Source organism: Eurosta solidaginis, chromosome 1 (genome assembly GCF_040869045.1).
Source record: "Eurosta solidaginis isolate ZX-2024a chromosome 1, ASM4086904v1, whole genome shotgun sequence".
Classification (NCBI taxonomy): domain Eukaryota; kingdom Metazoa; phylum Arthropoda; class Insecta; order Diptera; family Tephritidae; genus Eurosta; species Eurosta solidaginis.
In genome coordinates this window covers 93032335-93049479 of record NC_090319.1, presented here as the reverse complement: position 1 = coordinate 93049479, position 17145 = coordinate 93032335, and the positions used below count along the sequence as shown (strand labels likewise).

Here is a 17145-nt window from a genome sequence, read left to right as displayed (position 1 = left end):
GTTGTTGTTACTGTAGCGATAAGGTTACTCCCTGAAGGCGTTGGGGAGTGTTATCGATGTGATGGTCCTTTGCCGTATACAGAGCCGGTACGCTCCGGTAACACAGCACCATTAAGGTGCTGGCCCGACCATCTCGTTAACGAGTTATATGGCCACATTAAACCTTCAGGCCATCCCTGCCTCCTCACCACCAAGTTCCATGAGTATTTCTTCGTATTTATTTTTTTAAATAAATAGACGGGTCTAAGCAATTATCTTATGGTTTGTTATTTCTTTCCGCGAATATATTTAACTTCTGAATTCATTAAGAAGTTTGAAGGTGTTAAAACCATCGATATCTTAATCGATCCATGCAGATGACCGTAAATGTGCAAATTATCCTACAAACTAACTTTAGTTTGTTTCCAAGATTTTCCAACTGAAATCCTTGTGCCACTCAAGATGCCAAAGTGTTAATATACTAAATCTCTCTTTTTTAAACACACATACATACCGTTATAACTGTTCGACAATACGGATATGCATTCCATGCTTCTTCGTGTATTTCTAAGGAACCCTTTGGTGCCAACAGTCTTATAAAGGCTGGAACTTTTGAAGCCAAATGATAGATTTTATATGTATACTGACCGGCATTATATTTACCACCTATTAAATGCAACAAAAGGGGTGTATTTTAGTAAGTTTGCGTAACAAAGTTGTTGTTTTTGTATTATATACTCACCCAGGAGGGGATAATCAGTGAATGGCTCATTTTTTAACACTTCAATGCCTTCACCACCACCCGTTTCATTCTTTGATGCCTCAGCAACTGAATAAAGTTGTGCAACTTGATACTGTAAGGACACAAATTAAGACAAAAGAAAGAGTAATTATTTGAATGGCTCGCATAAGCAACAGAAGAGGGAAAGTGTTATGCGTGTTTAGTGAATGCCCATATAAGAGGACGCTTTAAAAGGTAAAGTTAATAGTAGTTTGGCCTAAATTTTCCGGCAACTTTCTTCTCATCCTATTAATCGCTCCCTAACTCCTTACTATCCATGTGCCTCGCCCCCCGCGTCTCATTACTAGTATGAATTCCCCTTAATACTTCGGGTGTCATATCCGCTAAATTTTCATACAATTTCTTAATGTAACTTAATAATCGCAGTTTGCATATTTCAGAGCTTTCAGAATTCTTATTTTCCGCTCTTGAATTGGGGTTTCGTCACGGTTACGGAATGATACCAAAGACGGAAACGATGAGAAACTAAGCCAAATCCAGGGCCTATTTATACAGGAATCGAGTCGGGCCGAAATAGAAAACTTACGTGAAGCCGGAAGCAAATCAGAAATAGAAAGCAAAACCGAAATGCAATCGGCCACCGCACCGGGCCCTGGAAAAAAACGAAACTGAATCCAAAATCGCAACAGAAACCATGACAGTAACCTAAGCCTGAACCAAATCAGAACTAGAACTGACAATAGCAGGAATAACAACATAGAGGCAGCGGAAGGGAGACGTCATTGCCGAGAGCAATAATAGGAGGAGTAGGGGAGAACACTCAATAGTACTACATGGGGATCAAGCCTTAGAAAGCATGATGTTGAATGGTGGTTAAAGGTCGTCACGCATTTTACACAAGGCGACTATCACTAGAAACAGCGTGTCTCGTGGCCATCCTTTTGATAATCACAATGAGATTTGATGATATTTTCTTAAGGACGGAATAAACACGGAAAAGACCAGAAGTCGCATTGGGCTTTGAATACTGAAGCTTTGTAAACAATTCTGCGCCATTGACGCCAATTTGTCTCAATGGCGCATTCTAGGCGCACGTGGTGTTGTTTTTTTTTTTCTTTTTTTTTTAAACAATAAGTGGGTTTGTAAAAACGTACGGATAATGCGAGCTGACAAAGACAACCGAGTAAAAATAGACGCAAAAACAAATTTAAAAGAAGAAAGGGTTAAAAATAACAAGATCAAAATTTAAATGAATAGAAATAAAAATAAAACAACAGGCTTGCGTTGGTTGGCGATTGGTTTGCCCAAAAGCAATTTATGTATTAGAATTGCACCAAGCTGCATGCGACCATATATATAATACTTCTATATCAATACCTTCCTATCTTCCTAATGTGCAAATTTTCTGTCAATCATTATTTGCTGAAACTGTGCAAATGTATGTTCTGCACATGCGCGGGCTTTGTTAGTGTTAGTGAATTGTAGTAATTGTGTGTAAAAAAAGTATTAAAGGGGTATCAATGGGTCAATATCCCCTTTACCCAACTTTTGCATACTAATTGTTATAAAATCTCAGTTTAGTCGATTAAACAATGAAAACGCCAACAAATACAATACAAGGCTTGATGTCTTTATTATTTAAGCATGGGCTGCAGTCATACAAAGTACATTATTTACATAAATAGTAAAAAAAAAAAAAACAAGGCGAAGAATTCATCTTTTTGAAATGAAAAAAATTCAAATATCCATGTATGAAAATATACATATACATACATCCAAACAAGCATTTCTTTAAACGTTTTAAAAAATAATTTAAAATGAATTTGCTTGAACAAGGATATATAAGCGTTTTAAAAATTTTACTTATTTTGAGTTTGTTAATGAAATAAATTTTTGATGAAGTAAACAAAATATGAGTACTGGGCTGGCTGCTATTGGTACTGAAATAATATCAATTTTGTAAATTTTACTTATACCAGCTGAAAATCTTACGACCGCTAACTAGATTTGTTTTCAATTTATGCCATTTGTTGCGCCTACGCATATTTTGTAACTGTTAATTCTGTGCATGAGAAATTCGTAGTTGTCAGTTGGCATTATTTGCTTTTTTGTCGCTTTTTGGTCACTAAGGGCTCATTTACATACGTATATCTGCGCACTCAGCACAAATCGGTAATGCTAATCTGCGGAGTTCTTAAAACAATCAAAAATTGTATAATACTAATGGAAAACAAAAGCTTACTTTTTCATTTGGAGAACGAAATAGCCTAATGTACAATATTGATAGAAGCAAGACGGCTTGTTGAAATATACATATATTTAAGCCCCTTTTTTAAAAAAATTTAACGACAGCCTTGAGATTTTGTCTCTTTCTCTCGTTGTATATCTGTACTGTAATGTTTGACAGACTGCACAGTTCAGTAGTAGTGATATAGAAGTATTACATATAAGCATGCGACGCAGATTACACTCGTTGGAAAATACAATGGGCATATATATGTACATAAGTATATACACTAGAGGTACTCGATAAGTTTGGGTGTAGTTTAAAATATTTAGAGATAAAACATCATGTGGAGACATGAGAAGGTTGAGGCTGTAAAAGGTGGTGAGTGAAAAAGGCTGACCTTGTACCTTTTATGAATAGAGCTGAACAATAATGTGTCGAAACTTCAGTTGTATGGGATATATATTATATAAACGACCGGTCTCAACAATTTTTTCGGACAGCAATTTATGCTTTATATTTAAACATCCTGTCAAGCTTCTAGCAGTGTGAAAAATTTTTCAGAAGAAGTTTACTTGTATTACAAGACTTGTACGTTTTGTGAACGTGCCCCAGCTCTCGTGCAGTAAATGAGGACAAGATAAAGTACTTGTTGTCATCCAAGAAGGAATCAACGCATTCGCGGCCCGGTGTCCACGGTGAGTATCGAAGGAGGTGATGATATGTACGAGCTTTAAGCAGATATGAAGATAGTGCGGCGAATTAAAGCCCAAGGTAGGTCATGTTATGCGGGATGGACGAGGGCGCTTCGGCCAAGTATTTCAATCGACATCGCAGATTCGAAGCAGAGGAAGGTGGAAACCTTCACAGAGTCGGTGGAGGCAGGTGGAGGAAGACTTGACCTGCCGTGGTACTCCCAATAGCCATCAAATATCGGGAAACAGGGATAGCTGGCGTGACTTGTTACAAAACGGTCAAAATCTCTTAGCCGGTTATGCACCAATTTATGATGAAAATGAGACCTTTATTATAGGTTGTAGACGGGTTTTAAAGTTAATTTTAAACCGATCGAAAGATTTTCAATTTTCAATTAGTTTAGTACAATAGAAAACTGGATGCATTTGAGACTCCTTATGGATATATTTCGCTATAGCGTACAGATCTCGTCAGCCTGTGAGCTACAAGACTTCGGAAAGTATTAATTTTGAGAAATTAATCAGCGTTGTTTATACTGGTTCCCATATAGATGAAGTCCGCCAACAATAATTTCTTGATTCTCACCGACCTCACAAAACGACGCCAACTTCTCGTTTTCAACGAGAGGTTATTACCTTAGCACACCTAATTGAAGCTTAAACGTAGAATGGCGGGTAGCGATGGCTTACATCACATACTTGCAGTGTAAAATAATAATCAAAAGAAACGACCTGAGCACATAAGAAAAGCACTTAGGTCGGTTTCAACAGACGCGCTTAATATTATCTTTGAACATTTAAGACACGTTCTTCACAAACTTGTCTGAATTTTGGATCAAGAGTCAATGCTACAGTGGCATCTTCAAATATCCGGTTGGGATATAATATCAGACTACCTTTTACCGTCACTGACCTTCAACGATAAATTTGAAGTTTCTCTCAAGAAGGGGTAGTGTTGGATTTTACGAAGCAAGAGACCTTCAAAACAGATAAAAGAATGTTACCATTGGAAATTGTAATATCAACAGGCAAACATGACCCGTTTAAGATATTAAGAGAACAGAAACTCTTAAGCAGGCCATGAGAAGAAATCTTCAACAAGCGTCGAGAATGGCGGTCCCCTTGAACCACAAGTGCTGTGTTCTCAATTTTCTCTGAAGGTGTTCAGTTGTTGGTATTATCACGTAGAAAACTTTGGGCAGGAAGGCCAGCTGAGCCCTTTGATATTCAGAAATCTATAGAGCAATAGACATTGTGTCGTCTAGGAATTTGTTTTCTTCAAGTGTTCTACAAAAACAGTCCCCTATGGTTTACCCTTCTTTTTTTTTTTTTTTTTTTTTTTTGAATTGACATTGGCATTTTAGTCGCCTCTTAACCCGGATACTTTTCGACACGTATTGTTGTCGAGTTCCGACAAAAAACAAAAAAACACTGATTCCCTCAAAACTTATTTTTCACCCCTCGTACTACTGGGTGGGAATTTGAAATATGTACATAGGGGAAGGGTATGAAAATTATAACAATGAATGCGCGTTTTCTTAAACTTGATTGGATAACGGTTGGTTGTACATATATAAAGGAATCGAGATAGATATAGACTTCCATATATCAAAATAATGAGGATCGAAAAAAAATTTGATTGAGCCATGTCCGTCCGTCCGTCCGTCCGTTAACACGATAACTTGAGTAAATTTTGAGGTATCTTGATGAAATTTGGTATGTAGGTTCCTGAGCACTCATCTCAGATCGCTATTTAAAATGAACGATATCGGACTATAACCACGCCCACTTTTTCGATATCGAAAATTTCGAAAAACCGAAAAAGTGCGATAATTCATTACAAGAGAAAGCTAAAGCGACGAAACTTGGTAGATGAGTTGAACTTATGACGCAGAATAGAAAATTAGTAAAATTTTGGACAATGGGCGTGGCACCGCCCACTTTTAAAAGAAGGTAATTTAAAAATTTTGCAAGCTGTAATTTGGCAGTCGTTGAAGATATCATGATGAAATTTGGCAGGAACGTTACTCCTATTACTATATGTACGCTTAATAAAAATTAGCAAAATCGGAGAAGGACCACGCCCACTTTTTAAAAAAAATTTTTTTTTTAAGTAAAATTTTAACAAAAAATTTTATATCTTTACAGTATATAAGTAAATTATGTCAACATTTAACTCCAGTAATGATATAGTGCAACAAAATACAAAAATAAAAGAAAATTTCAAAATGGGCGTGGCTCCGCCCTTTTTCATTTAATTTGTCTAGGATACTTTTAACGCCATAAGTCGAACAAAAATTAACCAATCCTTTTGAAATTTGGTAGGGGCATAGATTTTATGACGATAACTGTTTTCTGTGAAAATGGGCGAAATCGGTTGATGCCACGCCCAGTTTTTATACACAGTCATCCGTCTGTCCTTCCGCATGGCCGTTAACACGATAACTTGAGCAAAAATCGACATATCTTTAATGAACTTAGTTCACGTGCTTACTTGAACTCACTTTATCTTGGTATGAAAAATGAACGAAATCCGACTATGACCACGCCCACTTTTTCGATATCGAAAATTACGAAAAATGAAAAAATGCCATAATTCTATACCAAATACGAAAAAAGGGATGAAACATGGTAAGGTAACTGGATTGTTTTATTGACGCGAAATATAACTTTAGAAAAAACTTTATAAAATGGTTGTGGCACCTACCATATTAAGTAGAAGAAAATGAAAAAGTTCTGCAGGGCGAAATAAAAAACCCTTAAAATCTTGGCAGGTATTACATATATAAATAAATTAGCGGTATCCAACAGATGATGTTCTGGGTCACCCTGGTCCACATTTTGGTCGATATCTGGAAAACGCCGTCACACCACTCCCTATTAAAACTCTCATTAATACCTTTAATTTGATACCCATATCGTACAAACTCATTCTAGAGTCACCCCTGGTCCACCTTTATGGCGATATCTCGAAAAGGCGTCCACCTATAGAACTAAGCCCACGCCCTTTTAAAATACTCATTAACGCCTTTCATTTGATACCCATATCGTACAAACATATTCTAAAATCCCTGGTCCACCTTTATGGCGATATCTCGAAAAGGCGAACACCTATAGAACGAAGGCCCACTCTCTTTTAAAATGACTCATTAACACCTTTCATTTGATACCCATATCGTACAAACAAAGTCTAGAGTCACCCGTGGTCCACACTTATTGCGATACCTCGAAAAGGCGTCCACCTATAGAACTAAGGCCCACTCCCTTTTAAAATACTCATCAACGCCTTTCGTTTGATACCCATATTGCACAAACGAATTCTAGAGTCACACCTGGCCCACCTTTATGGCGATATCTCGAAACGGCGTCCACCTATGGAACTAAGGATTACTCCCTTTTAAAATACTCATTAACACCTTTCTTTTGATACTCATATTGTACAAACAAATTCTAGGGTCACCCCTGGTCCACCTTTATGGCGATATCTCGAAAATGCGTCCACCTATGGAACTAAGGATTACTCCCTTATAAAATACTCATTAACACCTTTCTTTTGATACCCATATTGTACAAACAAATTCTAGGGTCACCCCTGGTCCACCTTTATGGCGATATCTCGAAACGGCGTCCACCTATGGAACTAAGGATTACTCCCTTTTAAAATACTCATTAACACCTTTCTTTTGATACCCATATTGTACAAACAAATTCTAGGGTCACCCCTGGTCCACCTTTATGGCGATATCTCGAAAATGCGTCCACCTATGGAACTAAGGATTACTCCCTTATAAAATACTCATTAACACCTTTCTTTTGATACCCATATTGTACAAACAAATTCTAGGGTCACCCCTTGTCCACCTTTATGACGATATCTCGAAAATGCGTCCACGGAACTAAGGATTACTCCCTTTTAAAATACTCATTAACACCTTTCTTTTGATACCCATATTGTACAAACAAATTCTAGGGTCACCCCTGGTCCACCTTTATGGCGATATCTCGCAACGGCGTCCACCTATGGAACTAAGGATTACTCCCTTTTAAAATATTCATTAACACCTTTCATTTGATACCCATATCGTACAAACGCGTTCTAGAGTCACCCCTGGTCAACCTTTATGGCGATATTTCGAAACGCCGTCCACCTATAGAACTAAGGCCCACCCCTTTTAAAATACTCATTAACACCTTTCGTTTGATGCCCATATTGTACAAACAAATTCTAGGGTCACCCCTGGTCCACCTTTATGGCGATATCTCGAAACGGCGCCCACCTATGGAACTAACGATTACTCCCTTTTAAAATATTCATAAACACCTTTCATTTGATACCCATATCGTACAAACGCGTTCTAGAGTCACCCCTGGTCAACCTTTATGGCGATATTTCGAAACGCCGTCCACCTATAGAACTAAGGCCCACCCCCTTTTAAAATACTCATTAACACCTTTCGTTTGATGCCCATATTGTACAAACAAATTCTAGGGTCACCCCTGGTCCACCTTTATGGCGATATCTCGAAACGGCGCCCACCTATGGAACTAACGATTACTCCCTTTTAAAATACTCATTAACACCTTTCATTTGATACCCATATCGTACAAACGCGTTCTAGAGTCACCCCTGGTCAACCTTTATGGCGATATCTCGAAAAGGCATCCACCTATAGAACTAAGGCCCACTCCCTTTTAAAATACTCATTAACACCATTCGTTTGATGCCCATATTGTACAAACAAATTCTAGGGTCACCCCTGGTCCACCTTTATGGCGATATCTCGAAACGGCGTCCACCTATGGAACTAAGGATTACTCCGTTTTAAAATACTCATTAACACCTTTCATTTGATACCCATATCGTACAAACGCATTCTAGAGTCAACCCTGATCCACCTTTATGGCTATATCCCTAAAATGCCTCCACATATAGAACTAAGGCCCACTCCCTTTTAAAATACTCTTTAATACCTTCCATTTGATACACATGTCATACAAACACATTCCAGGGTTTCCCTCGGTTCATTTTCCTACATGGTTATTTTCCCTTATGTTGTCACCATAGCTCTCAACTGAGTATGTAATGTTCGGTTACACCCGAACTTAACCTTCCTTACTTGTTTTTTTTTAGTTTTTCCTTCTTATTGTAAAGTTTAAATGATTTTCTGTTTGTGTTATTGTTTCTTTGTTGTTATTGCTTTGACCGTAGCTTCCGGTATACTAACCTCTTCCACAGTTAATGGTAAGGTAACGCGGCTGAAATAAAAAAGAAGAAAAAAAAAATAGTTAGTCAAGTGTTTTTGAAGGCAAAAATTAAAATATTGAACTATAGATATTTGTGTATTTGTGTAAATAAAATAGCAGTGGCGAGTTTTAAAAAAATCGTCAATAAAATGCACACATAGTTTTACTTTTTATATGGAAGAAAATCTGAAACATCCATCGGTAGGAAAATTTTCAGAAATTAATGCGAATTTTGAATGACCTATAACTTGTAGTTTGTTGCATTAAAATTCATAATGCATTTACTCGGTTTTTCAAGTTCAAGTTTCAGTTACAAAATTCATGGAAGTTTTTCATAAATAATCGAAAATGGAACAAAGCAAGACTGTTCTTAAAATGAATCGCCAACAACAAAGTGTAGCTTTGGTACAAGCTAACATACAAAGTATGACTGTCGACAGAATAAATCTATGTATATGTGTTTCTCAACAGTTCAATCATTGCAGGAGTGCGAGAGAAAGGGGTGTTGAAGAGATGTACTAGGCGAAATCGAAACAGCTGTAGCCTTGTCCATCCTGATGACATGTTTCAATTTTTCCAAAATTATTAAATAAAAGAAAAATATATAATTTTGTAATCGAAATTTGACGTGTTAGTAGCTGTAGATATACCTACCCTAGTTTCTTATTTACGTAAAAAATTGTTGTAAAATTTAATGCAATTGTAATTTACATACATAAAGAAATAAATAAAGGCGCGATAACCTCCGAAGAGATTTTAGGTCGACCTTCTCTTCCAATTTGGGTCGCGCTCCTCTTTTAATTCCCTACAATTTGGCGGGATAAGACCTACTCGTTTTTATGCCGACTCCGAATGCCATCTGCAAGGCAGATCAATTTTCACTAAGAAGCTTTTCATGGCAGAAATACACTCGGAGCGCTTGCCAAACACTGCCGAGTGGCGAATCCGCTTAGAAAAATTATCTTCTAATTGAAAAAACTTTTTTCTAAAATTTTGATGTTGCTTTGCCCGGGGCGTGAGCCCAGGATATTCGGTGTGGTAGGCAGAGCACGCTACCTACCATCACATGGATTCGTTACACATAATTGAGTACCTACGAAATTAAGAAATTTCAAAGCCACTTGACACAAAATGTGATTTTATTGTTCTTATTATTTTTGTAATTCTTCACGACATTGCGTACATATGTATATAGAGACATACACACAAACATGCGTTTCCCCAGTTCTCAGTTCATAACAATGTAACAACAAAGTAATGTAAAGCTTCACCGCCTAAATGTATGCTATAAAAAGTTATAAAATAGCTCACTCAGCGCATCATCAGCAAGGTGACGCGGCATCATAAATTTCAAATGACTTATCGTAAACAGTTCGTGCTTCATTTGTGTGTTGGAGTGGAGCAAAGAGAATTGGTATAGAAATGGTCGTAAGTGACAAAAAATGCGCTAATGCAATGTAAGTGGAAAGACGTTTAACACTTTTTTTAGTATAGACGCCTGCTAACCAAGTACAAACATACATACATACATACATACATACATACATGCATACATACATACATATGTGAATGGCGCAGCGAAAACCTTGAATTTTTCACGTCGTTTAACACAAGGTCAGAGGTAACAAGGACAACGACTGTAGGAGTATAAAGATGAGCATACGAAAAATTGAGGTAAATAGACAACAGAATGGGTAAATAAGTAAGAAAGAGTGAAAGTTGATAAGAATTTTATTGCATTTAGGACAAGTAAATTTGTTTTTTTTTTTTTTATTTGTTGTGCAACACCATCAACTGCTATACTCAGCGCCGTTGAGGCTGCCGCTAGCGACATAGCAAAAACTAAAGGAAACACGTGCGCGACGCTTAAACTGGGCGACCCACATTTTCAACGAAAACAGCTTGTCTAGTAGTTTGGCAATGCATGGACGATGAAAGGTTTTTTATTGTTGGTTTGTAATATTTTACAATTCATAACCTGGGGGCTTTAGCAGTTTGGCACATCGGCGCTGGCAGCCAATGGTGGATTTGAGATTAATACTGATAATAGTATCGATAAACTTAAGCGAGGATAGGGATATGGATTGAGATAGGGGTATGGAAATTATCGCCAATGTAAGCAACACAACTTTTTGGCAGGGAGACGTCTTCCGATACTGTTAGAGCGGCAGTCAAAAGTAAATTTGTAGATGTTCCTCTGTGTAAAAACTGCAAAGCCGAATTTAAGGCGAGTTGTGTGATAAGGCCACACCTTAGCGCAGCAAGAGTTAAAGCCTTTCATAGTCAATTCGACTTTATCCCGTTCCTGCTGGAACTAACGCTGTTGTTCTACACGATTTGGTGACACTCCACAAAACCTTCGGGGAGTGTCTTTATCGTTAATACAACAACAACATTTGGTACAGAAATTTGTATATACGACAAACAAAGCAACAACGCAGCCTTTTTTTGTGGTATTGGAAGAAGCTGCTATGAAATGGAACAATGAATGTTCTGATCTTGACTTTTCGCCAAAGTTATGTAGCATCGTCATATGCTTAACTTTTAGGCATTAATTCTATCAGCCATCATTATAAGCTCTACGAACGCCCAGCGTTTTAGGGGACTTAGAATATACCCGCGGCAGATGTGCCTGTCGTAAGAGGCGACTAAAACACCAAATTGATTCAAGCGGTTGTGTAGCGAAAGCCTTTCAAGCGGTGGCCAGTGTAATGATGGGAATAAAAAGTAATTGGATTTGGTGTGGTGCCCATTTAGCGGCACCAGACGGAATTGAGTTCTTTATAAAAACATATTTCTTTTATATAAAATTTCTATAAGCTGAGATACCTACTTACACTAATACTTACAAACTAAGTGTATTACACACATATACATTCAGTTCAGTTCATTGGGAACTGCATTCTAAGCATAAATAAAATTAGCTGTGGAATCTGCAACGCAAGCACAAATGAATCATGTTAATAATTTGTATACAGGTAAAGGCTTGTTGCGAGCAAGCTCTAAACAGTAACAAACCAAGGTTCAGGTTACCAGACAGTGCACGGCTTAGTTACCGTGGCATGTAGAAAATATATTGTAACGAATTTTCTGCAAATCCTCTTATTTGCAATCCTCTGCTAAGTTCGAATCACTAAACTGTTGAATAAATAACTCCAATATTTAATAATGCAAAATGGCCTTTATTAAAGTACTTAACAATAACACCAAAACTTTGCAACGAATAGCTTGCTTAATAACCAAACTGATTGATAGCTCAAATGAAACTCTACTATTGGCCGCCAGATCGCGTAGTTAATCAAACTGATTGATAGCTCAACTCATACTGAATTACTTCTTACTCGCCTGCCCCGCTTTTATAGTTTACGCTGCATACTTCTAGGCTCTTCGATTTCCAGAACTTACCAACTATTTCGAGTGTTTATAGTTCTCACATAGCTTCTACTTGTTTACAATTTTCTACTTTTCAGCGTCTCTCGGATGTATGTGAGTTTGTAGTTTACAGTCTCTCGCACACACATAGGCGTATAAGTAAATGCATCTGTGTGTGACATCTCTTTCGGCTGCCTTATATATGTGTATACATGATTTGATTATTGACGTAAATACTGCTTGGCATGGCCTTAGCGATGGTATAACTTAGTGATGTTAATATCCGTGACAATATGTTTGTACAAATCAATGAATGTGTCAATGAATCTCAGGCCGTACCAAAGCGAGCCAAAATATATGTATGTACAAATGTATTAGCATGTATGTAAGAGTCAATGCATTTTATGACATTCCAAAACGGGTTGAGATATATGTTTGTACAAATGAATGAATGACTTAATGAGTGAATGTTACACCAGTGCAATGTATAGCTTCTACAACCCTATTGTCAACCTCACCTACTCGTGGCGAATCCTGTTTCTTTAGCAACCGAGGCTGTCGCGACCCCAAGTTCCTCATGGAACCTGGGGGTGGGAGGGTGGTCTGGCCTAGAAGGTTTCATGTGGTCATACTAAATCGTTCCCGAGATTAGTACCTTAATATGCTTGTTATCGGAATGTACCGGATCAGCATCCCGCAAAGGACTATCAACGTCGATAACACTCCCCAAACTCTTCGGGGGATGTCCTTATCGCTATAACAACAACAATAAGCTCTACGAGCTCACGCCTTTCAATTTCATGTACCAGTAAACGTTTCGAGTTCGTCGGTAGCTCCTACTGTCCTCTGCAGCTGTAAGGATAGTTTAGAAATATGCTCCCATTGCTCGCTTACTTCGTTAGGTCCAAGATTGCTGTCAGGAAGATGCGTGAAAAGCCAATGGAAAATGTTTCAGCTGTTTGATTCGTGTATTGCTTTTCAATGGCAAACCTTCGTTTTAATGTTGTGGGCGTCTTCTTCGCTGTACAACATCTCTTGAATACCTTCTAGCACAAAATAGATATATTTAGCTTAATTCTTCTTTCCATTTGTTTCTGAGTCAAGATACTGCGATTTATACTCTGTCAGTGAAACGTAGATGCCATCTTCTGCAATCGGGTTATCATCGTGTTGGTAACATTTTCTACAGCGATGAGATATACATACATCGGGAAAAGTGCTATGGAACGACATCAAGCCATAGCGTAAGGAAACGACCTCATCAAACACTGTTATTTCAGCAGCATATTGAGATCGAAGAGGAATTAACCCCTACGAAATAAAGACTGAAAATCATTCTGAAACTGAGTTTTTTTATTAAATCCCACAACTGGGTATAAAATTCTCATTATTATAATTAACGTAGATCTTTTTTTGTGTTGCTGCTTCTTATTTCAGTTAATTGAAAAATAGCAAATATGTAAACACAAGCCTGCAGTATTTGAAAGTAGGCAATGGCAATTTGATAAGAAATGAATTCATTTAATTGCTTTTATCACGAAATTTATTAGGTATACATATAAAGCAGGAGAAACAAAAACAGCAAAAATATTACTGACCTACAAACGCATGTTACTGGGGAGCCTACAACAAATTAAATTGAATCTAAAACCCACCATAGAACAGTATCGTAGCGCTAGACTTTTCAAAAGCTTTTGACACAGTCAACCACGGCACGGTACTGGAAGACTTAGAAGGGTGCCCTCTTCCTCCTAGTCTCAAACGCAAATTATCTGTCTGGTCGGCTGGCATCAGTGCAATTCAGGAACATAACATCTAAACCCAGAAGAATTAAACAAGGGGTACTAGAGGGTGGTTTCCTATCCCCGCTTTTGTTCAACTTCTACATATCGAAGCTCCCTTCGACACCAGAAGGAGCTACCATTGTATCCTATGCCGATGACTGCACGATAATGGCTGCAGGTGCCGGCTCACCCATCGATGAGCGCTATGTAGTAAAATAAACAACTAACTCCCTATCCTCTCCAGTTTTTTCGCCTCGCAAAACCTTACATTTTCACCGACCAAATCATCGGCGACCTTACTTACAACATGGACATGGCAAATGTCGACCATATTGACCATCCACATCGATAGCATTAAACGTACCTTTAAGTTGCAACCTTTCTATTAGAATAGGTCGATATATAAAGAAGGTTGTATGTTGGTATGCTGCTTTTCGACTCCGAAACCACTTCGCCGATTTTATTAAATCTTGCAGGGTCGCTTCACAGCAACTCGAATATTAAAGTTTCTTCACGGGAAGTGGAACAGGGACCGATCTATTTGAACAAATTCTATGCACGTTTCGATTTACCTTAAATTGGGTATATAGGTAGCCCTTTGCCAAGATTGATATTTACGACTTTTTTTTTTTTGGGAATGGACCAAGGACCGACTGGAACTGGGACTATAACTACAATTAGGGATGGAACTGGAATTGGGATTGGAAATATGGGAGAAGAGAAAATATGGAAGAAGAAAGAGATAGAGTTAGACGAAGATAGAGAGATAGGCATAGATAGCGAAAGAGAAGTGGGGGAAAAGAAGGAGAGGGAGCAAGAGAAAGGCAGAAATGAGTGTGAATAAAGGTATAAGAAAAGGGAGAGAGAAGAAGGGAGAGTAAGAGGTAAAAACTTCTTAAAACTTATGCAGAAAGACCAAAGTTAGAGCAGAACAACGTCTACAGTGTCTGTTAGTTTTGGGATAAAAAAGACTACATATTTATATCTACAGCAGCTAGCACGAAAATAGCAGTGGCAAGTTTTATCGAATTAGGACCACTTGCAGAACGGCAAGTTGTTTTTTTTAGCTCAGAGTTAGATTAAAAAATTTGTCAAAAATGTATGAGTTTAACCCAAAATGTGAGATTAACCCTGAGTTAAAAGGATAACCTGCCGTTCTGCAAGTGGGCCTTACGTCAGTTTTAGGAAAAATTCGAGACAATTTTACGAATTTTTCGAACTTTTTATTGAGACTTTTCTAGATTTTTTTGAATATGCAGTTTTGTAGTCCAGTAAATTTTAGTCTAACAAGGTTGATTTTAGGCTATTTTTATCCGAACCGTGTTTTATATTTTCTTCTATACGAAGGGCGAAAAATATTTATTATATAAAAGGAAATCTAAACATTTTAAAAAATCAATGGAAATTTTGAGAGATCTATAACTTGGACTTTGTTAGACAAAACTGCATACTCGAAAAAATTTAGAAAACCATAAAATAATAAATTAGAAATTTTCGTAAAATTTATTGATTATTCCTCAGCTTGTTCTGCTTTTATACTCTCAGTTGCCACGGTCGCCTATTTCTCCTAGGGTCTAGACTTTTCACGAACAGCCTTCTGAAACAGTTGCTTATTAATTTCTCATTTCTGTTTTCATAACTATTCACATTTGTCTTCTCTTGAGACGCGAAGGAGTATGCGACCAATGCCAGTTTTGATCTCTTTGTATGAGTTGAACTGTTCCCTTTTGTTTGGGCATGTCCTATGAAGAGACTAATTGTACCCTTTTATACCCGAAAGGGATCGATAGGACCAATCCCCTTTGTACCCATATGGGAACATATGAAGCCTAGTCCCTTTTCTGTTCAATAAGGGCTCAAATAGCATTTTTAACCCTAATGGTAGTAGAATGATACTCACCGATGTAATCTATTTTAAAATAAAACAATAATTAAAATTGTTATAGTTTCATTTCCGGTTAATATTAAAATAAGCAAGTTAAAAAAATCAGTCTTTGATAATTTGTACTTTATTTACGTTAATGCTACTAATTTTTCTTAAATAATTCGATTCAATCACCTGAAATCTTTTTTATTTTAACCGTAACCAAAGCAGTAGAAACTCTGGAAGAGAATACCGTGTTAATATTGACAGTCAAGCAGCAATTAAGGCAATAATCTCGCATAGCACAGCATCTAAATGCGTGTTAGAGTGTAGGCAGTCTATGGGGAGAATCGGGACAGGGAAAAGCATACATCTATATTGGGTCACAGGGCATATGGGAATAGATGGGAATGAAAAAGCGGACGAACTAGCTAAAAAGGGCGCATCCCTTGAAGCTTGCTCCGTAGACGTCCCAATTAGATTGGGCGAGATTAAGCGAAGGCGAGAGGTGCAAATGATCGACCAAACGGTAAAAGCGTGGATTCAAGCGCCGGGCTGTAAAGTGTCGAAGATTATGTGTAGGTCTTACAACCTTAGACTAACAAAGTTGCTTCTATCATTAAAAAGAGAGGACTGTAGACTCATGACGGTTATTCTGAATGGACACTGCCTTCTGGCGTCACATGCCTTTAAATTAGGCTTGGTCAGTGATAGCAGATGTAGAGTGCGGGTTGGAGGAGGAAACGATCGAGCACGTTCTGTGCTCGTGCCCTGCACTTGCCAGGCTAAGACTCCAGCTATTAGGAGTGATACAGCTGTCAGATCTAGAAGCAGCAAGTGGCTTAAGTCCTAGGAAGCTTCTAGTATTTGCCAAGAGGGCGGAGTTATTTTATAACATAGGTCCTGGTTTTTGATAGGGTTTTTCAGTTTTGTCGTTAAAACAAACATCTGGTAACCCTACGGACTCAATCAGTCTATGTGAGGTCCTCATGGACCGGCCACTTCAATCTAGCCTAACCTGAAGGGGATCAATTATACCCAAATGTAGACAAAAGAGATCAATCGGAGTCCAATCTCTTTAGGTATTAATCGCTCGATTTTTTGCAGAGTAACTTTGCTGTTTACATGTATGTATATGTGGCTGCTTACTCCGCTATTATTGTAAATTTATTTACTAGCAGCATAGTGACTTATCGAAACTGCTAATTTTCGCCACAATATAATATCTAATACGTTCA

At 37.8% G+C, this 17145-nt stretch overlaps 1 protein-coding gene across 5 annotated transcripts in view; it reads right to left on the bottom strand.

The window, feature by feature from the left end:
- The window catches only part of vib (phosphatidylinositol transfer protein vib), a 148811-nt gene that overhangs the window by 26040 nt on the left and 105626 nt on the right, over positions 1–17145 (bottom strand). For all 5 annotated transcript variants that reach the window (XM_067759137.1, XM_067759140.1, XM_067759136.1 and 2 more), the window contains exons 3-5: positions 8869–8899; positions 722–833; positions 494–645 (exon numbers count right to left, since the gene is read on the bottom strand). In XM_067759137.1, the coding sequence (XP_067615238.1) occupies positions 494–645; positions 722–833; positions 8869–8899 (295 nt within the window). The remainder of the gene's footprint in view (positions 1–493; positions 646–721; positions 834–8868; positions 8900–17145) is intronic.